Here is a 21,714-nt window from a genome sequence, read left to right on the forward strand (position 1 = left end):
CATTGGTCTATGTGCCTATTTTTATACCAGTATCATGCTGTTTTGGTGACTATGGTCTTATAGTATAGTTTGAAATCAGGTGGTGTGATGCCTCCAGACTTGTTCTTTTTGCTTAGTCTTGCTTTGGCTATGTGGGCTCTTTTTTGGTTCCATATGAATTTTAGAATTGTATTTTCTAATTCTGTGAAGAATGGTGGTAGTATTTTGATGGGGATTGCATTGAATTTATAGATTGCTTTTTAGCAGTATGGTCATTTTCACAATATTGATTCTACCCAATCATGAGCATGGGATGTGTTTCCATTTGTTTGTTTCATCTGTGATTTCTTTCAGCAGTGTTTTGTAGTTTTCCTTGTACAGGCCTTTTGCCTTCTTGGTTAGGTATATTCCTGAGGTTTTGTTTTGTTTTGTTTTGTTTTGTTTTGCATGCTATTATAAAAGGGGTTGAGTTCTTAATTTGATTCTCCACTTAGTTGCTGTTGGTGTATAGGAGAGCTACTGATTTTGTACATTAATCTTGTATCCAGAAAGTTTGCTGAATTCTTTTATCAGTTCTAGGAGCTTTTTGGAGGAGTCTTTAGGGTTTTTAAGGTAAACAATCATATCATCAGTAAACAGTGACAGTTTGACTTCCTCTTTACTGATTTGGATGCCATTTATTTCTTTCTCTTGTCTGATTGCTCTGGCTAGGACTTCCAGTACTGTGTTGAAGAGGAGTGGTGAGAGTGGGCATCCTTGTCTTATTCCAGTTCTCAGAGGGAATGCTTTCAACTTTTCCCCATTCAATATTATATTGGCTGTGGGTTTGTCATAGATAGCTTTTATTACATTAAGGTATGTTCCTTGTATGCTGATTTTGCTGAGAGTTTTAATCTTAAAGGGATACTGGATTTTTTCAAATGCTTTTTCTGCATCTTTGAGATGATCATATGATTTTTGTTTTTAATTCTGTTTATGTGGTGTATCACATTTATTGACTTGCGTATGATAAGCCATCCTGCATCCCTGGTATGAAACCCACTTGATCATGGTGGATTATCTTTTTGATATGTTGTTGGATTCGGTTAGCTAGTTTTTTGTTAAGGATTTTAGCATCTATGTTCATCAAGGATATCGGTTTGTAGTTTTCTTTTTTGGTTATGTCCTTTCCTTGTTTTGGTATTAGGGGGATGCTGGCTTCATAGAATGAATGAGGGGAGGGTTCCTTCTTTCTCTATCTTGTGGAATAGTGTCAGAAAGATTGGTACCAATTCTTCTTTGACTGTCTGACAGAATTCTGCTGTGAATCCATCTGGTCCTGGATTTTTTGTTGTTGGTAATTTTTAAATTACCGTTTCAATCTCGCTGCTTATTATTGGTCTATTTAGGGTATCTAATTCTTCCTGATTTAAGCTAGGGGGGTTTTATCTTTCCAGGAATTTATCCATCTCTTCTAAGTTTTCTAGTTTATGTGTATAAAGGTGTTCATAGTAGCCTTGAATGATCTTTTGTATTTCATTGGCGTCAGCTGTAATATCTCCTGTTTCATTTCTTAATGAGGTTATTTGGATCTTCTTTCTTCTTTTCTTGGTTAATCTTGCTAATGGTCTATCAATTTTATTTATCTTTTCAAAGAACCATCTTATTGTTTCATTTATCTTTTGTATTCTTTGTTTGTTTCAATTTCATTTAGTTCTGGTCTGGTCTTGGTTATTTCCTTTCTTCTGCTGGGTTTGGGTTTGATTTGTTCTTCTTTCTCTGGTTCCTTGAGGTGTGACCTTAGAATGTCAGTTTGTGCTCTTTCAGTCTTTTTGATGTAGGTGTTTAAGGCTATGAACTTTCCTCTTAGCACCACCTTTGCTGTATCCCAGAGGTTTTGATACATTGTATCATTATTGTCGTTCAGTTCAAATAATTTTTAAATTTCTGTCTTGATTTCATTTTTGATGCAATGCTCATTCAGGAGCAGCTTATTTAATTTCCACATATTTGCATGGTTTTGAAGGTTCCTTTTGGAATTGATTTACAGTTTTATTCCACTGTGGTCTGAGAGAGTGCTTGATGTAATTTTAATTTTCTTAAATTTACTGAAGCTTGTTTTATGGCCTATCATGATCTTGGAGAAAGTTCCATGTGCTATTGAATAGAATGTGCATTCTGTAGTTGTTGGATGAAATGTTCTGTCTATATCTGTGAAGTCCATTTGTTCTAAGATATAAGTTAAATCCATTGCTTCTTTGTTGACTTTCTGTCTTGATGACCTGTCTAGTGCTGTCAGTGGAGTACTGAAGTCCCCCACTATTATTGTGTTGCTGTCTATCTCATTGTTTAGGTCTATTAGTAATTAGTAAATTTGGGACCTCCAGTGTTAAGTGCATGTGTGTTTAGGATTGTGATATTTTCCTGCTGGATAAGGCCTTTTACCATTATATAATGTCCCTCTTTGTCTCTTTTAACTGCTGTTGCTTTAGAGCTTGTTTTGTCTGATATAAGAGTAGCTACTCCTGCTTGCTTTTGGTGTCCATTTGCATGAAATGCCTTTTCCCACCCCTTTATTTTAGGTTTATGTGAGTCCTTATGTGTGAGTCTCCTGAAGGCAGCAGGTGGTTGGTGAGTTCTTATCAATTCTCCAGTTCTATATGTTTTAAGCAGAACATTTAGGCCATTTACATTTAATGTTAGTATTGAGATGTGAGGTACCATTACATTCGTAATGTTGTTCGTTGTCTGTGTTCCTTGTTTTTGTTTTTGCTTTTTAACATGTATTTTTGTTTTATAGGTCCTGTGTGATTTATGCTTTAAAGAGGTTCTGTTTTGATGTGTTTCCAGTATTTATTTTAAGATTTAGAGCTCCTTTTAGCAGATCTTATAGTGGAGGCTTGGTAGTGGCAAATTCTCTCAGCATTTGTTTGTCTAAAAAAGACTGTATCTTTCCTTCATATCTGATGCTTAGTTTTTCTGGGTATGAAATCCTTGGCTGATAATTGTTTTGTTTGAGGAGGCTGAAGATAGGGCCCCAATCCCTTCTAGCTTATAGGGTTTCTGCAGAGGAATCTGCTGTTAGTCTGATAGGTTTTCCTTTATAGGCCATCTGGTACTTTTGTCTCACAGCTCTTAAGATTCTTTCCTTCATCTTAACTTTAGATAACCTGATGACAGTTTGCCTAGGCGATGATCTTTCTGTGATGAATTTCCCAGGTGTTCTTTGTGCTTATTGTATTTGGATGTCCGGGTCTCTAGCAAGGCTGGGGAAGTTTTCCTTGATTTTTCCCCCAAATATGTTTTTCAAACTTTTAGATTTCTCTTCTTCCTCAGGAATACTGATTATTCTTAGGTTTGGTCATTTAACACAATCCCAGACTTCTTGGAGGCTTTGTTCATATTTTATTATTCTTTTTTCTTTGTTTTTGTTGGATTGGGTTAATTCGAAGATCTTGTCTTTGAACTCTGAATTTCTTTTTTCTGCTTGTTCAATTATATTGCTGAGACTTACCAGAGCATTTTGCATTTCTATAAGTGTGTCCAATTTTTCCTGAAGTTTTATTGTTTTTTCTTTATGTTATATATTTCCTTGAATATTTCTCCCTTCACTTCTTGTATTGTTTTTTGGATTTCCTTGCATTGGGCTTCGCCTTTCTCTGGTGCCTCCCTGATTAGCTTAATAACTAACCTCCTAAAATCTGTTTCAGGTAAATCAGATATTTCTTCCTGGTTTGGATCCATTGCTGGTGAACTAGTGTAATTTTTGGGGGTTGTTAAAGAGCCTTGTTTTGTCATATTACCAGAGTTGGTTTTCTGGTTCCTTCTTATTTGGGTAGGCTCTGTCAGAGGGAAGATCTAAGGCTGAAGGCTGTTGTTCAGATTCTCTTGTCCCATAGAGTGTTCCTTTGATGTAGTACTCTCCCCCTTTTCCTATGGATGTGGTTTCCTGTGAGCTGAACTACAGTGATCGTTATCTCTCTTCTGGGTCTAGCCACCCAGCAAGTCTACCCGGCTCTGGGCTGGTACTGGGGGTTGTCTGGATAGAGTCCTATGATGTGAACCATCTGTGGGTCTCTCAGCCATGGATACCAGTGCCTGTGCCAGTGGAGGCGATGGTTGGTGGTGGGGTCGGGGTGGGGGGTTGAAATGGACTCTGTGAGAGTTTTTAGCTTTGGTGGTTTAATGCTCTATTTTTGTGTTGGTTGGCTTCCTGCCAGGTGGTGAGTGGGGCCCTAGAACTCCCCAAATTATATGCTCTTTGTCTTCAGCTACCAGGGTGGGTAGGGAAGGACCATCAGGTAGGGGGCATGGCTAGGCATGTCTGAGCTCAGACTGTCCTTGGGTGGGTCTTGCTGCGGCTGCTGTGGGAGATGGGGGTGAGGTTCCCAGGTAAGTGGAGTTGTGTACCTAGGAAGATTATGGCTGCCTCTGGTGAGTCATGCAGGTTGTCAGGGAAGTTGGGGAAAGCTGGCAGTCACAGGCCTCACCCAGCTCCCATGCAAACCAAAGGTCCGGTCTCATTCCTACTGTGCCCCCCCCAATAGTCTGTTTCCATGTGATGAGTGAGCTGGGCGTGAGAACTTGCCCCAAGCTGCCCACCTCCCAGCTGAGAAAGAAAAGGACTTGGTTCTTCCCGTCTGTGAAGTCTGCACACTGGATTCATGCCCTCTGCCCGAGTTCTGGCCAGGAGGCTTCTCACCACCAGTTCAAATTGTTACAAACTTCAGCTGGAGATTTCCTTCTCCCTGTGGTGTTTTTCCCCACTCCTCTGGTCGCCCTTCTGATGGATCCCTGTGGTGCCAGGCAGGAATGGCCTGCCTGGGGACCCAGCGAGTTCCCAGGGCCTTTCCCACTGCTTCCTCTACCCCTGTATTTCACTCAGCTCTCTAAATTGACTCAGCTCCAGATAAGGTCAGAAACTTCTCCCACAAACAGACCTCCAGTTTCTCCAGTGGGGGTGTGTGTTTGGGAGAGGAGGATCTCCCTTTCCCACTTTCACAGTTGGGGCACTCACAGTATTTGGGCTGTCTCCTGGGTCCTGCAGGAGCAGTCTGCTTCCTTCAGAGGGTCTGTGGGTCCTCTCAAGATTGTTGGTTTGTTTTTGCCATTGATCTGGAGCTAAAATTCACAATGCAAGCCTCTGCATGCTGCTTTATCCATCCAAGTTGAAGCTGCAATCTAGTCCTGCCTCCCGTCCGCCATGATGATCCAAACTATTGCTTACTTTTCTGCTTTTTATTTTTAGTGTATCTATGATAGGTTTTTGCATTATATTTGCCATGAGACCTATGAAAAACACCTTATAGAAATAACACATTATTTTTAAAAGATGACAGCTTACCTTCGATCACAAAAAATAAATCTAAGAAAAATCTAGAAAAAAGCTCTATATTTTAACTCCATCCCCCAAGATTTTGACTTTTGGTTATCTCAATTTACATATTTTTATATTGTCTGTCTCTTAACAAGTTGTTATAACTATTATTGTTTTTGATAGATTTTTCTTTTGGACTTCATACTAGAGTTATGAATAGATTGCACTCCCCAAGGACAGTATTAGAATATTTTGGGTTTGTCCATGTACTTAATTTTACCAGTGTGTTTTATACCTTCAGATGTTTTCTTTTTGCACAAATCATTGGTTTAATTTTCTTTCAGATTGAAGAACTCCCTTTCACATTTCTTGTAAGATGGATCTGTTTGTCGTGAATTCTCTCAAGTTTTGTTTATTTGGGAAAGACTTTTATATTTCCTTCATATTTAAAGGACAAGTTTGCTGGATACAGTATTCTCCAAAGGAAGTTTTTTAATTTCAGCAATTTTGAAAATGTCATCTCACTCCCACCTGCCCTGTATGGTTTGTTAATAAGAAGTCTGTTGCCAGATGAATTGGAACTCTGTACTTGCTTCTTTTCCCCTGCTGCTTTTAGGATCCTCTCTTTGTTCTTGACTTTTGATCAGTTTATTATATGCCTTGGGGGAGTCTTATTTGAGTCAGATCTATTTGATATTCTCTCATCTTCCTGTACCTGGATATTTATCTCTTTCTCAAGTTTTGGAAAGTTATTATTTTTTTTAATAAGCTTTGTACCCCTATTCTTGCTCAACTCCTTGAACACCAATAATTCTTAGATTTGTTTTTCTTCAGGTAATTTTCTGTATCTTATAGACAGTCTTTGTTAGTTTTCATTCTTTTCTCTTTTTTGTCCTCTGATTATGTATTTTCAAATAGCCTGTCTTTGAGCTCACTGATTCTTTCCTCTGCTTGATCCATTTGGCTCTTGAGGGCCTCCAGTGAATTTTTCAGTTTATTTGCTACATTTTCAGTAGCAAATGTATTTGTCAGTTCCAAGATAGCTGCTTGATTTTTTAAATTGTTATTTCAATTATTTTGTTAAATTTATCAGATAAATTTATGAATTGCTTTTTTGTGTTATCTTAAAGATCACTGAGTGGCTGGGTGTGGTGGCTCACACCTGTAATCCCAACACTTTTGGAGGCCGAGGTGGGCGGATCACGAGGTCAGGAGTTTGAGACCAGCCTGACCAACATGGTGAAACCCCATCTCTACTAAAGATAAAAAAAATTACCCGGGCGTGGTGGTGTGCACCTGTAATCCCAGCTACTCAGGAGGCTGAGGCAGGAGAACCGCTTGAACCCAGGAGGCAGAGGTTGCAGTGAGCTGAGATCACGCCATTGTACTCCAGCCTGGGCAACAGGGTGAGACTGTGTCTCAGAAAGAAAAAAAAAAAGATCACTGAGTTTCCTTAAAACTGCTATTTTGAATTCTTGGTCATAGAGCTCACATATTGCCATCTTATTAGGGTCAGTCACTGGCTCCTTGCTTTGTCAATTTGAGAGGACCATAGTTCCATGTTTCCTGATGTTTCTTGTGGTGTGTGTTTATGTCTTGCATTGAAGGACAGTTCAATTGAAGGACAACTGAAGTTATTTGTTCCATTCTCTCTCTGGCTTGTTTTTTATTGGGATATTTGCTTATAGATTATTTGTAATTTACCTGCTGACTTTCTTTTTTTTCCCCTGCTAGGTAGCTGCCTCCTTTTTGGCACTAGATGGCACTTTAAGCCCAGGTTTGCATCAATTCTAGTAAATGGTCAGAGTGCCACCCATCCTGAATGGAGGAGATCCCAAAGGGATATTCCAGTAGTGTGGGAAGGCTAGCTAGGGATTCATGCCCAGGGGACCTGTGGAACAAATCTCCTACAGTGTGGTGCTGCTGAACTGCCATGCTAATTTGGAGTCTCCTTTGGTTGAGTTACAGAACAGAATTTCCATGGCTGAGGATGATAGTCCCACCTCCCCACTTTGTTTCTGGCTGTCTTTAGGGATATTTCTTTCTTCTGATACTCCTGGTGCCTTCCATGTCTTGGAGTGTTTTGGCTGTCACGTGATCTAGTCATGCTCAAGTACTCCTGATGCCTTCCATGAGGTGAGGCAGGAACAGATCTCCTGCCAGGGAACCCAAGATGGTAGGGAACCTGATTGTTCACCTCAATATCACTGTTTGCTGTGTAGAAACTGAGTTGAGGAAAACTTTCCACACACTTGTAGCTGGGCAGATTGGGGGAAAGTGTGTCATGGATAATAGAAGTCTGATTCTCTTACCATCTACTTAGTTTTTCCACCTCTCTGTGGCTCTGGCAACTGTCTCTCATATTTGAGTTCGGGGATATCGCTGGGGATAATCTGGGTGCTGTGTATTTGTTTTTGTTTTTTTGTGGATGGGGAGGGGGAGTGAAGCCAGCTTGCTTCTACATTGCCATTTTGGAACCTGAAGTTTTTGTGGGAAGGTTTTTAATTGCAGTTTATAATTTAAATTGTTATATAACTATTTATTTGTTATATCTGGTAGCTCATAATTTTTATATGAATATATACATTTTCTTTACATTTTCAAATGCATTAGGATAAAGTTGAAGCCATTTTCATTTTTCTCTTACTCTACTTTTAATGTTCAAAGTAGTAATGTTGCCTTTTTCAGTTTTCATGATATTGAGTATTTGTGTTCATTTTCTCTTCTTAAACAGTCTTACTGGTGGTTTATCAATTTTATTAGTCTTTTGAAAAAAATCAACTTTTGGCTTGTTTGATCCTTCTCTGTAGTTCGTTACCAAGTTTATTTCTGTTCTTTCCTTTATTAGTTCCCCTTTTGTGTTCTTGGTCTTATTTGATGTTTTGTTTTATATACATATTTTAAATAGACTCTTAACTCATTGATTTTTCAGCTTTTCTTCCACACTAAAATAAGTATTTAAACTATAAATATCCTTCTATTCTTGGTCTTAGCTGCAACCCACAAGTTTTGTTGTGTAACTAATACATGTGTTATCAATATGTTTGAAATTTCATTTTATATATTCTTTGACTTATGAGTTATTTAAAATATTATTTATTTATTAACAAACACATGGGAATGTTCTTGGTTTTTTCATTTTTAATTGTGGTACTCTTTCAACAAATTTTTAAGTGTTCAATGCAAAATTGTTAACTATAGGTAGATGTACAGCAGATCTCCAGAACTAACTTATCTTGTATAAATGAAAGGTTATACTTATTTAATAGCAACTCCCTATTTTCCGCTCTCCTCAGTCTCCTGGCAACTACCATTCTACTCTTGCTTCTATTAATTTCACTATTTTAGATAGCTTATAAAAGTGGAATTGTGTATTATTTGTTCTGTGCCTGGCTCATTTCACGTAACATAGTGTCCTCAAATTTCATCCATATTGTTATATATTGCAGATTTTCCTTCCTTTTAAAAGCTGAATAATAATAGTCCGTTGTATATATATATGCCACATTTTCTTTATCCATCCAGGATATCCTCGTTTTTTGTTTTGTTTTGTTTTTTACTAGGCTTTAGTTTAATTGCATTGCAGTCAGAGAACCTACTCTGTGTGTTTTTAATCCTTCCAACTTTGTTAAGCATAATGTTCCATTTTTGTAAAGATTCCTTGAGTCCATGGAAATAGAGTGAATCCCATAATTTTTAGGTTCAGTGTTCTGTATAAATCAGTCATATTTGCTAATAATGTCAAATATTTTATCCTTATTAATATTATCACTTTTTTGAGCAGTTCATGAGAGGTGTGTTAAAATCTCCTGCTTTGATTATGGATTTACTGACTCCTACTCATAGGCTGTCTATCATTTTTTTCATTATATATTTTGAGTCTATGTTATTTAATGCATAATTTTTAAATTATTCTATCTTCCTTGAAATTTTGATCAATTATGAAGTTTCCTTCTTTAGTGATGTTTTTGTCTTGAAGTCTACTTTTTCTGATTTTAATATGGCCACATCAGCTTTCTTTGATTTTTACTTGTATGCCATATTTTTTCCTGTCCTTCTATTTTTACCCTTTCTATTTTCTTATATTTTAGATGTGTTGCCCATAAACAGCATTGAGTTTGGTAGGCTTTGTTTTTAATCTAGTGTCATAATTATTGTCTTTTAATTAGAGTATTTAGTCCATTTACATTTAATGTTCTTATGGGTTTTTATCTACCATCTTACTTTCTACATGTCCTCTATATTCCTGTGTTTCATTTACAATACTATTTATTGGTGTTTTATTATTTCTTACTACCACCAGTGATATGTTAATTGGTATTTTCAAAGAATCAGCTTCAAGATTTTGTTGATTCTATTACTTCTTGCAACTGCATCGATAATCCGTTGCCACAATAATGCTACTAACAAACAGCTACAAAACTACAGTGGCATACCACAATAAGCATGTATTTCTCATGCATTTGGTGTCAACTAGGCAACTCTGCTGATCTTGGCTGAGTCTACTCATATGTCTTGGAGTGTTTTGGGTGACAGGTGATCTAGTCAGGCTTTTGCTCTGTTGCATGTCCCTCTCATCCTTTAGGAGGCTATCCTGTGCATGTTCTCATAGAGAAGGCAGAGGCACAAGAGAGCAAATGGAAACATGCAAGACTTCAGAAGGTTTAGGCTTTGAACTAACACGTCACTTGTCCAAACAGGTCACATGATTAAACCCAGAATCAGAGTGAGAGGGGGCCACATGGAGCAAAGGGCCTAAATACAGGGAATGTAAAGAATCAGAGTCATCATTGCAACCCATGTTCACACACAAAAAGAAGAATGCTGATGACTTTTGTCATGGTCGTCTTTTTCCTGACCTAAGGAGACACAAACTTCAGCTTAAGATTGGTCTCCTGATTTGTGATACAATGAGAATGGGGAAATGGTATCTGCTTTGCTGGAGGAAGCTAAGACCTCATCCCAAGTCTCATCTCAAGACATGATTTGGGAATTGTCAATGTATTAAGCTCAAGTTTATTGTACTGGTTGGCCTGGAGTCTACACCACATCCCAGGTAGGAGGAGTTTCATTGAAAATTTTGAGAAAAGCCCTTTGTCCTTTCATGCAACCTGCCTAGTATCTTTCTTTGTATCACTTTGGACTTTATTATCAACCTCTTGTCGTTCATTCAGACATTAAACAAACACTGAGTGCATCCCATATACTAGACTTTAGGAACATAGTCTAGTACGTAGTGAGTCCAGTACCAGCCAATGACAAGATAAACATGCAAGACAAACAACTTTACAATAACATAATTGTCTTGAAGGATAAAAGAGTGTGGTGGGACCAGAGCAGAATTACACCTAAGTCATCTTGAGAGCATCCACATAGGCTTCATAGACCTCAAAGCTTTTGAGTAAAACTTCAGAGCAAATTGGAGCTTTTTAGGTGAATAAGCAGAAAGATTTTCCTAGCAGTGATATCAAAGAGTGTAGAATAAGGAGATATTCAAGACCATGGCTTAGTGGGGAAAGTACAAGTTCAGTGTTGCTGGAGCATCAAGTCAGGGAGTGGCCGGAGACAAAGCAGGACAGGAGAACTGAGGCCAGGCAATCAAGGCCTTGCATACCTTGCAAGAGAGTTTAGATTCTATTCTATTACATCGGTCATATGTGATGATGAACCATTGGAAATATTTAATTAGAAAGCATTACATGGTCAGTTTCTAGTTCACAGGAAGACTTTACAAAGGCCGCTATGGTGTCCAGGAAGGAGATGAGGAGGTATTGAACCAGAACAATAACTATGGAATAGACCTAGGAGATATTTTAGAGAATTAATGGAACTTGATATTTTACTGGATATAGGGAAAGGAGATTATGGAAAAGGGGACTATCAAGGATGATTTCAGAAACTGGGTAGATGGTGGAACCATTTTGTGAGGTGAGATTAATAAGAGTGAATGGATTATTCGATGAAGACGCTGAGATGATAACAATCATTTCTGATTTGGACAGGTAGAGAGTTTGACTTTCCTAGTAAGCATTTGGATAAATACACTGCATTCAGTCAGCCACAGTGCTTATTAAAGTAGACAGAAAAATGGCCTCACTAAAGACACCCTTGTATAATCTCTGGAACCTGTAAATGTCACCTTTTTTTTTTTTTTTGAATGGTCTTTGTAGTTGTGATTAAAGATCTTGAAATAAGGAGATTATCCTGGATTATCTAAGGTGCCCTAAATGCTATCACAGGCGTCCTGTGATAAGGGAGAGACAGAGGGAGATTATAAAGACAGAAAAGGAAAAGGCAATGTGATTATGGAATCGGATTGGAATGATATAATGAGCCAGGGAATGCCAAAGCCAACAGAAACTAGAAGAAACAAGGAACAGATTCTCCCCTAGAGCCTCCGGAGTGAGCATAGGCCTGCTGACACCTTGATTTCAGCCCAGGGATACTGATTTCCAACTTCTTATCTCTAGAATTGTGAGAGAATAAATTACTGTTGTTTTAAGCCACTAAGTGACTGGTAATTTTTTACAGCAGCAACAGGAAACTAACACAATTACCAAGAAGACAAAAGGGAATGAGGCCAACCATGGCACAAAAACATGTCAAGAAATAAGGACTTACTCACTCTTCAGAAAGAACTCCTTGAAAGAATTGTCTGTGCTAAATGTTAATTTTTTGCTTTTTGTTTTTTTGTGTATCCATTGTATGTTTTTAGATTTGAGGGATGAGGCTTGCAAATAATATAACCCATTATTTTAAACTGATGACAACTTAACACTGATTGCATAAACAAACGACAACTAACAAGCAAAAGAAAACTAAAAAACTACACTTTATCTCCTGGCTTTTTTGTTGTTTCTATTTATATCTTACTGTACTATGTCTTGAAACATTGTAGTTATTATTTGTGACCTTTTCATCTTTCTACTTAATATATGAGTAGTTTACATACCATAATTACAGTGTTATAATAGTCTGTGCTTTTCTGTGTATTTACTATTACCAATGAGTTTTGTATCTTCAGATGATTTCTTATTGCTTATTGTCCTTTTCTCTCAGATTGAAGAACTCCCTTTAACATTTCTTGCAGGACTGGTTTGGTGTTGATGAAATACCTTTTGTTTGTCTGGGAAAGTCTTTATTACTCTTGCATGTTTGAAGGATATTTTTGCCAGATATACTATTCTAGGGTAAGAGTTTTTCTTCTTCAGCACTTTAAATATGTTATGCCACTCTTTCCTGGCCTGCAAGATATCCACTGAAAAGTCTGCTGCCAGACATATTAGAGCTGCTTTGTATATTATTTGTTTTTTTTCTCTTGCTGCTTTAAGGGTCCCTTTTTTTACCCTTGACCTTTGGGAGTTTGATTATTAAATGCCTTGAGGTGGTCTTCTTTGGGTTAAATCTACTTGGTGTTTGTACTTCTTAGACTTGAATATTGATATCTTTCTCTAGGTTTGGGACGTTCTCTGTTACTATCCCCTTGAATAAACTTGTATCCCTATCTCTTTCTCCACCTCTTCTTTAAGAGCAATAACTCTTAGATTTGTCCCTTTGAGGCTATTTTCTAGACCCTGTAAGTATGCTTCATTCTTTTTTATTCTTTTTTCTTTTGTCTCCTCTGACTGTTAACTTTCAAATAGCCTGTTTTCAAGCTCACTAATTCTTTCTTTTGCTTAATCAATTCTGCTATTAAGAGACTCTGATACATTTTTCATTATGTCAGTTGCATTTTTCAACTCCAGAATTTCTGCATGATTTTTAAAATTATTTCAAATTATTTGTTAAATTTATCTGATAGGATTTGAATTCCTTCTCCATGTTATCTAGAATTTCTTTGAGTTTTCCTCAAATCAGCTATTTTGAATTCTCCATCTGAAAGGTCATATATCTCTGTCTCTCTGGGATTGGTCCCTGGTGCCTTAGTTAGTTAGTCTGGCGAAGTCATGTTTTTCTGGATGGGTCTGATGCATGTGGATGTTTGTCAATGTCTGGGCACTGAAGAGTTAGATATTTATTGTAGTCTTTGCAATCTGGACTTGTTTGTACTTGTCCTTCTTGGGAAGGCTTTCTAGGTATTCAAAGGAACTTGGATGTTGTGAACTAAGTTTTTGGTCACTGCATCTATATCTGCATTAGCAGGGTACCCAGAGCCCAGTAACATTTTGGTTCTTGCAGACTTGTAGAGGTACCACCTTGGTGGTCTTGGATAAGATCCAGAAGAATACTCTGGATTACCAGGCAGAGACTCTTATTCTCTTCCTTTACTTTCTGTCAAACAAATGGAGTCTCTCTCTCTGTGTTGAGCCACCTGAAGCTGGGGGAGGGGTGACCCAAAGCACCCTTGTGGCCACCAGCACTGTGACTGCACAGGGTCAAACCTTAAGCCAGCACAGCAATGGGTCTTGCCCAAGGCCCATTGTAACCACTACCTGGCCACTGCCTACATTCTCTCAAGGCCCTAGGGCTCTACAATTAGCAGGTGATAAAGCCACCCAGGCCTATGTCCTTCCCTTAAGGGCAACAAGTTCCCCTGGCCCTACGGAGGTCCAGGGATGCTGTCTGGGAGCCAGGGCCAGGGGTAGGAAACCTTAGAAATTTACCTGGTGCTCTATTCTACTGTAGCTGAGCTGACTCTGACAGCACTAGGCAAAGTACTTTCCACTCTTCCCTCCCCTTTTCCCATGCAAAGGAGTCTCTCCCCATGTCCACCACCACAGGCCCACAGGGAGTACTACCAGGGTACTACTGATGTTCACTAAAGGCCCAAGGGCTCTTCTGTCAGCTTGTGGTGAATGCTTTCAGGCCTGGGACTCACCCTTCAGGGCAGTGGCCTCTTCCACTAGCCCATGGTAGGTCCAGAGATGCCATTCAAGAACCAAAGCCTGGAATTGGGGACCCTAAGAGCCTGTTTGGTGCTCTTCCCCACTGTGGCCAAGCTAGCACCTAAGCTCAAGACAAAGTCCCCTTTAATCTTTCCTCTGCTTTTCTGAAGCGGAAGTGGCCTCTTCTCGAAGCCACTGCAGCTGAGAATGTGCTGGTCACACCTGAAGTCAGCACAGCTCTTAATCTCACCCAAGGCCCACGGCGAGGACTACCTGGCTACTGCTGCTGATTATTCAGGGTCCAGGGGCTCTTTAGTCAGCACATGATGAATCCTACTAGGACTGGGTCCTTCATGTCAAGACAGCAGCTTCCCTTCCAGTCCAGGGTGTGTCCAGAAATGTCATCCAGGAGCCAGGGCCTGGAATAGGGACCTTGTGACTCTGCCTGGTGCCCTATCCTACTGTGGCTGAGCTGGTATCCAAGTTACAAGACAAAGTCCTCTTCACTCCCCTCTCCTCTTTTCAAGTGGAAGGAAGGAGTTGGAGTCTCTCTTGGAGCTGTGAGATGCGGTGCCTGGGATTAGGGGAGGGGTAACGCAAGCACTCTTTTCGCAGATCCAGCTGGTGTTTTACTAGGTCACGTGTCCCCTAAGTCCGGTAGCTCAGTCCTTGTGGCCTAGACAGCCTTTCAAGTTTATTTAGGACCCCAGAGCACTTTTGCCTGTGATGGCACGGCTTGCCAGAACTCAGGTTCCAACCACCAGGATGGGTGATTCCCATCTGGCTAGGGCTGATGCAAATGCTCCCTCTTGGGGTGCCAGCTGAGTTCTGCCTGGTGTTGACAGCACTGCATTCCGTTGCAAAGTCCCACAGTCACTGCACTTTCTCTCCCCAAGTGTACAGATTTTCCACGCCACATAGCTACTGGCAGGGGAATGGGGAAAGGTTAGTGTTGGCAATCCAAGACTGTCTTTCCTGCCCTCTTCAGTGCCTCTTTCAGTGATACAAAGTTAAAACCAGATAGTGCGATCGCTCCCGTGATTTTTGGTTCCTATGAAGGTGCGTTGTTGTGTACATAATTGTTAAATTTTTTGTTCCTGTGGGGAGGATGATTGGTGGAAGCTTCTATTTGATCATTTTGCTTCACCGCCTCCAGCACTATTTATTGTACAGTTTGTTCTTTCCCCCCTAATTTGAAATGCCATCTTCATCATATATCAACATTTCATAACTGTCTGGGACTATTTCTGGCTTTCATTCTGTTCTGTTCTTGCCCCAGTAACTCTCTGTTTTAATAACTGTGTCTTTATAATGTCTTAATATTCAGTTGGGAATTTGGCCCTCTTTTTGTTCATCTTTCTTAAATTTTTGTTTACTGTTTCTCCATATTTGCTCTTTTAGAATCAACTTATTTCATCACAAAAATTAAGATTTTTGATAGATGTTTAAAATAAATATAAAAAGCACAAAATTTATTATTATTTATTCCTGAAGCCCTCAACGTGTATTATTTTGCACTCTGTATGTATTACTCCTATTAGATAAAGAGCGGGGTAGATCCAGAATCTTGTGGGATCTAAAGTCTGACCCATTCAGGAGCCCTTTTTAGGAGAGTAATACAAAATGATGAATGCGGCATTAGATGCTGTGCCTTGGAGGAGCCTGTGCTGGGAAGATGCCTGAACCTCTAAGCTTTATTAGCTTCATGGTAAACCTGCTTCAGATAAGCAGTCTCACTTAGAGAGAAAGTCCTGACAAATTGTGCCTTTACTCCCACTAGAGTAAACCAATAATTCACGACTTCTAAACTACTTAGATGGTATAAGCCATAAAATAACAATTAAATCGCGCAGCTTCAGTTGTATTTTTAGTCATGTGTTACACAATACCACTGCCTCAGCTTTCCCCAGGATAGCACCTCACATTTGAGGATCTCAGGGGACATTATGAACATTAACTAATTAAACCTCGCAAGACCCCAGAGACACTGGAGAGAGACATCCAGCTTCACCTTGCCCAGTTCTGAAATGCAGTCACCTCTAGGGATGAACATGGCAGCTGCTTAGTAATAAACTGCAACACCTCACAACAGTTTAGTCAAGCAATTAGTCTTTGTAGTTGGTAATTGTCTCATGAACATTAGACCATTGACAGTTAAGTCACCAGGATTATTTACTGAAAATCCAATCCAGTCTTTAAGACTTTTTACTTTTTTGTAATCTTTTCCTAATTATAAAAGAAGCATACACAGTGAATGTCTACTTTTAGTTGCATTTTTTGTAGTTCTTAGCACTTAAAATAGGAAAGAAATATCTTTTTAATACATTAAAATAAGTAGTTACTGATAATAAGTTTTTTTTAATTCACAAGTTTGCTGCTGATCAAAAGTAATCAATGATAGTAAAAGTTGGAAGAGTGGATACTTTTGAGAGGAGTATTGACTGGATGGGGAGATGAGGGAAACTTCTGGGTGCTGGAAATGTTTTATATGTTCTTTTTTTTTTTTGGAGATGGAGTCTCACTCTGTCATCTAGGCTGTAGTGCAGTGGCACAATCTTGACTCACTGCAACCTCTGCCTCCCGGGTTCAAGCGATTCTCCTGCCTCTCCTGAGTAGCTGGGATTACAGGTGTGCACCACCATGCCTGGCTACGTTTTTTGTATTTTAAATAGAGACAAAGTTTCATCATGTTGGTCAGGCTGGTCTTGAACTCCTGACCTCAGGTGATCCAACTGCCTCAGCCTCCCAAAGTGCTGGGATTACAGGTGTAAGCCACTGTGACAAGCCAGTTTTATATATTTTTATAGGTGGTGGTGGTTCAGGAATAGACATATGTAGAAATTCCCTGAGCTGTACACTTTTCATATGTGTGTTAATCTCAACAACAAAGTCAATAAGCCTAAAAAGCATGCTGCTCTTGTCATGATGAGAGTGCTAGAAACCCCAGATAGTCTTATCTGGAAGATTCTGCAGGGTGCAGGACATATCAGGAGCTAGAGATATGACAGTTTTTATTTTCCTCAAAGCATCTTTCTTCAGAAGAGGAATTCTAAGTGCTTTACCCTCTCTTCTCAGGACATTTTCTCTTCATGCCAAAAGAGCTACCTTTCATGCTAGGATGTGACTCTGTGTCTCATTGTGCCTTCAACATTATGTACCTCTTTGACTATGCCATTTACGCCTCCCTGGGCATCTCATTTTTCTCTTAGAATTTCATTCATTTACCTACATCTTTGCCAGAAGTAAGTATAATGCATTAGTGACCCAGATATGTGGGGTTGAGAGGCATCTGCAGGGGCCATTGTTGTAGCTGGCACTAGAAGAACACCACGGGAGAGGAAGAAGCAGAGAGGACCCTGGCTGCTCTGGCCCGCAGTGTCTGATGTGATGCTTGAAAACAAGAAGGCAGAGCAGCATGCCCACGCTCACGGAGACAGCAGCAGTCTCTGGAGCCTTCAGCAGGCCCAGGGTCCCTCCTACATCTGTGGCAGTGCTTCTGAGGAGGGGCAGCCATGAGCAGGGCATCCTAGGGCTGCTCTGAGCTGAGGCCCAAAGGCTGAGAGCAGATGTCTTGGCTGAGAACTCCCAGCAGAGCGGACACTGGGTGAGGCACAAAGGAGAGGACATCCTTCAATGATGTCTTCTCCCAGATCACCCTCTTTAGGCATGGAGAGATTTCAAAAGAGAAAAAAGGAGGGGAGGAGGAGGGAGAAAGACCTTTTTAGACAAAATGGGAAATTTTTTTCTTCTGCAATTTTTAGTAAAGGTTAAATACATGAAGCCTAAGCTACCCTGATTATTCACTTTCCAGAACTTACTAAAACACCAATGCTCAGCTCCAGTTCTTCTTGAAAATAATTTCTGTTACAAAATAGAAAAGTGAGCATTGTGACCGCTGGCAGAGCATGAGTTCACAGTATTTCCAAACAAAGAGAAAGCAGCCCTTGTGCTAAGCCTTGGCATTCAGGTAACACTGATGTAACTCACTGTGGCCTTTTCCACCTTCTGCCTGGAGATCATTTCAAAGCCCACCATCGAGGAAGCTGATAACCCATTGTTTGTAAATTTCAAAAGGGGCTGCTATGAAAGGATCCCATTGCGCAGGGACTGGCAGAGGTTGAGGGCCTCCTGTGGCTCAGGCCTGGGCCAGGTCCATTGCCCATCTTCCCATCTCCACAACTCCCCTGGGCAGCATCATGTGGATAAGGGCAAAGAGAGGTGGAGGGAGGGAGGAACTAGCCCAGGATCCCTCCTCAGTGTCAAAATCCGGGTGGGCTGCAGAGACCTGCTCTTCCTACCTCAAGGTAGTGCTCTCTAGAATAAAATTCTTTAGATCCATTGTAGTTTAAAACCCTGTAACCATGTTGTCTAATTTCCTGTGATTCTGCAGATATTTATCATCTATTTTTTGTCATTATTCTATCCCTTCTCTCAAAGATGCTGAGCTCAGGAGTAGCAGCCAGGGTTCCCAAAAAATAGTCGAGGAGTCACAGGAACCTGTCTCTCCAGATACCATGGAAAACATCCAGGTGAGAGAGACCATCCCTCCATGCCTAGGGTGGGGGAATGGGCCTGGGGGCTACTTGTGACATCAGGGGCATCTCTGGTGCTGGCGTCACTACGGAGAAGTTCTAATGCCTGATGCAGAAAAGGCCTCACTAGCAGTAAGCACTCCGCAAGCTGGGGGAAACAGAGGCCTCTGTGTTTGTAACAGACAAATCAAAGCCTCACTGGTATGCTCCAAAATTCAGGTCAGAACAGAATGTCAGCCTTTCTCTACCTTCCTCCCTGACTTCAGGAGGCTGAGACAGATAAAACTGCTCATTTAAACTCACTGGGAAATACAGGCTTTCTGAAGAGACTGACACACTATCTGCATACTCAAATGGGACAGCATTTTCCTTACTGCCCTGACTGGGCCCTGCAGACACAGAAACACCTGTCCCATCTCCCAGCAAAGTCCCCTCCCAGCAAAGAGGGGACTCAGGGGAGACCTGAGTCTTTTAAAGAAGATTATGTGGCATGGGTTAGATTGATGGAAATGAAGCTGATGAATGGAATTAGTTTTCTTTAAGTGCAGCATTCTTCTTTTTATGCTAAGGTGCAGTAACGGAGACTGGATTTACTCTCCTGCCTAAAATAACCAAAATGTGGCTAAAATATAGAAAACACTGTTCATCACTGTAACAAAGGCCAGCGATGCCTGGGAGACAGGAAACAAGCCAAGCGAATCCTGTGGCTGCCCCAGCTGACTGCCTTGACAGAGCTTCTAGGTCACAACACAGGGCAGGAGGACCCAGAAGACTTCCAGAGTCTTTAAGTCCATGCAGACTAGAGCGACTAAAGTCTGAAGGACAGAATACTAGAAGGGACAGAGTACACAGAGAGAGACATCATTGATCAGCAGATCAGTCAGGCAGTCAGCTGAGTGCTGATCACACCAGGCCCTTAAGGCCAGGCTGAGAAAAGAACCTCTGAAAAGGATGAGGATTAATAGTGCCTGTGCCTGTACAAAGTTAGGAATAGTGCCTGTTCTCACCAGCCAGACTGGAAAAGCTTATGATTTGCAAGAGAGTGCACAAAAGAGTCTTGTGGAGAATAATTAGTTCTAGAGAGGGCACCGCTCCAGTCCTGCTTAACAAATCTTTAAAGCAAGAACTAAAAGAATCAAAGTAACTTAACTGAGTCCCAGAACAAAGTACAAGACTATCTATAGGAATACAGAATTACTTGGCACCCACCAAGATAAAATTCACAATGTGTGGAATCCAATAAAGAATTACCAGCACTCACAAAACTGGTAATATATTATGCATAAGGTGGAGATAAATCAATCAGTTGAAACCTACACACATATGAAAACATGTTAGAATTAATGGACAAAAACATTAGAACAGTTATTATAACTGTATGTTCCAAAGGTTAGGAGAGACGTAAAAGATATAAAAATGCCCCAAATCAAACTTCTAGAGATTGAAAACTACAATCAGTAAGATGAAAAATACACCTGAAGGATTAACTCCAGGTTAGGCATTGCAGATGAAAGATTAGTGAACTTGAAACAAATATAAATGAGATGTTTTTTAAAGATACGTATCAGTGAGTTTGGGGACAACTTCAAAGACCTAATATATGTGTAAGAGAAGTCCACATGAAGAGAGAGAGACGCTAGGACAGAAAAAAACACATTCGAAGAAATAATGACTGAAAAATTATAAATTTGATGAAAACAGTATACTTGCAGATACAAGAAGCTCAGCAAACACAAGAACATAAAGAAAACTATACCAAAGCCAGTGGAAAACCAGTGATAAAGAGAAAATCTTAAAAGCAGCCAGGAGTAGATTTGGGGGAAGTCAAGTTAGGAACAGAGGAACAAAGATATGAATAACAGCAGATTTCTTATTGGAAATAATACAAGCAGAAAGATAGTAGGATCACATCTTTAAAGAAATAGAAGAAAATAAACTCCACCCTAGAATTTTATACCCAGTAAATATCTTTCATTCAAAATAAAATGTGAAATAAAGAGTTTGCCCTACACAGAAAAGGTGGAAAGATGCATCACCAGCAGACCCACATTACGAGAAATGTTAAAGAAAGCCCTTTAGGCAGAAGGAAAATGATATCAGATGGAAATTTGGCTCTACACAAAGAGTTGAAGAGCACTGGAAATGGTAACAAAGTGGGTAAATGTATAAGATTTTATCCTTAATATTTGTATCTTTTTAAAAGATAGTGACTTCACAAACAAAAATAATGCGGGGTTTATAACATATGTAAAAATAAAATGTATGACAAGAATAGCACAAAGAGCTTGAGAGGAGACCCAGAGGGGAAAAGTATACTATTTTAAGGTTCTTGTATCTAAAGTGCTATAATATCACCTAATGACAGTCTGTGATAAGTTAAAGATGTACCACTAATGTTACAAATCAGATTCAAAGAGTTATATCTAATAAGCCTATAGTTAGATTAAATATCATCATAAAAATACAAAATTAGACCAAAAGAAGACAAAAAAGAGAGGAAAAAGGAAGCAAAGACTAGATGGGACAAACTACAAGGTGACAGACTTAAACCTAAGTATACAATAATTACATTAAATGTAAACGTTCCAAATGTCCCGATTAAAGAGCATGTATATAAAGCAGATATAGAGTGGATAAAATGCAAAATTCAGTTATATGTAGACTATAAAAATGCACTTTAAATATAAAGATACAATAGACTAAATTTAAAGAACGGAAAAGAATACACCATGCCAACACTAATCAAAAGTTAGCTGGAATGGCTTTACTAATTTCAGACAAAGTAGATTCCAGAACACAGAATACTATAAGAAATAACAAAGGCCAAGAGAATGTAACAATCTTAAATACTTATGCACCCAATAACAGTGCTTCAAAACATATGAAGCAAAAAGTTGTAGAACTGCAAAGATAAATCAATAAAAATTATAGTTGGAGATTTCAATATGCCCCCCTCAATAACTGATAGAATGAGTAGACAGAAAATCAGTAAGGATAAAGAAGATTTTAATGACAGTGTTGACCAGCCTTGCCCCACCTCCTGGCCTGGGTAGCTGAAGGTGCAGCACAGTGGCCCTCAGCA

General features: G+C 39.6%; 1 protein-coding gene across 4 annotated transcripts in view; it reads left to right on the top strand.

Moving 5' to 3' along the window:
- The window catches only part of CFAP61 (cilia and flagella associated protein 61), a 307,569-nt gene that overhangs the window by 72,084 nt on the left and 213,771 nt on the right, over nucleotides 1-21,714 (top strand). For all 4 annotated transcript variants that reach the window (XM_054541626.2, XM_054541627.2, XM_054541628.2 and 1 more), the window contains exon 9: nucleotides 18,538-18,629. In XM_054541626.2, coding sequence (XP_054397601.2) covers nucleotides 18,538-18,629 — 92 coding nt within the window. The remainder of the gene's footprint in view (nucleotides 1-18,537; nucleotides 18,630-21,714) is intronic.

Source organism: Pongo abelii, chromosome 21 (assembly GCF_028885655.2).
Source record: "Pongo abelii isolate AG06213 chromosome 21, NHGRI_mPonAbe1-v2.0_pri, whole genome shotgun sequence".
NCBI lineage: Eukaryota > Metazoa > Chordata > Mammalia > Primates > Hominidae > Pongo > Pongo abelii.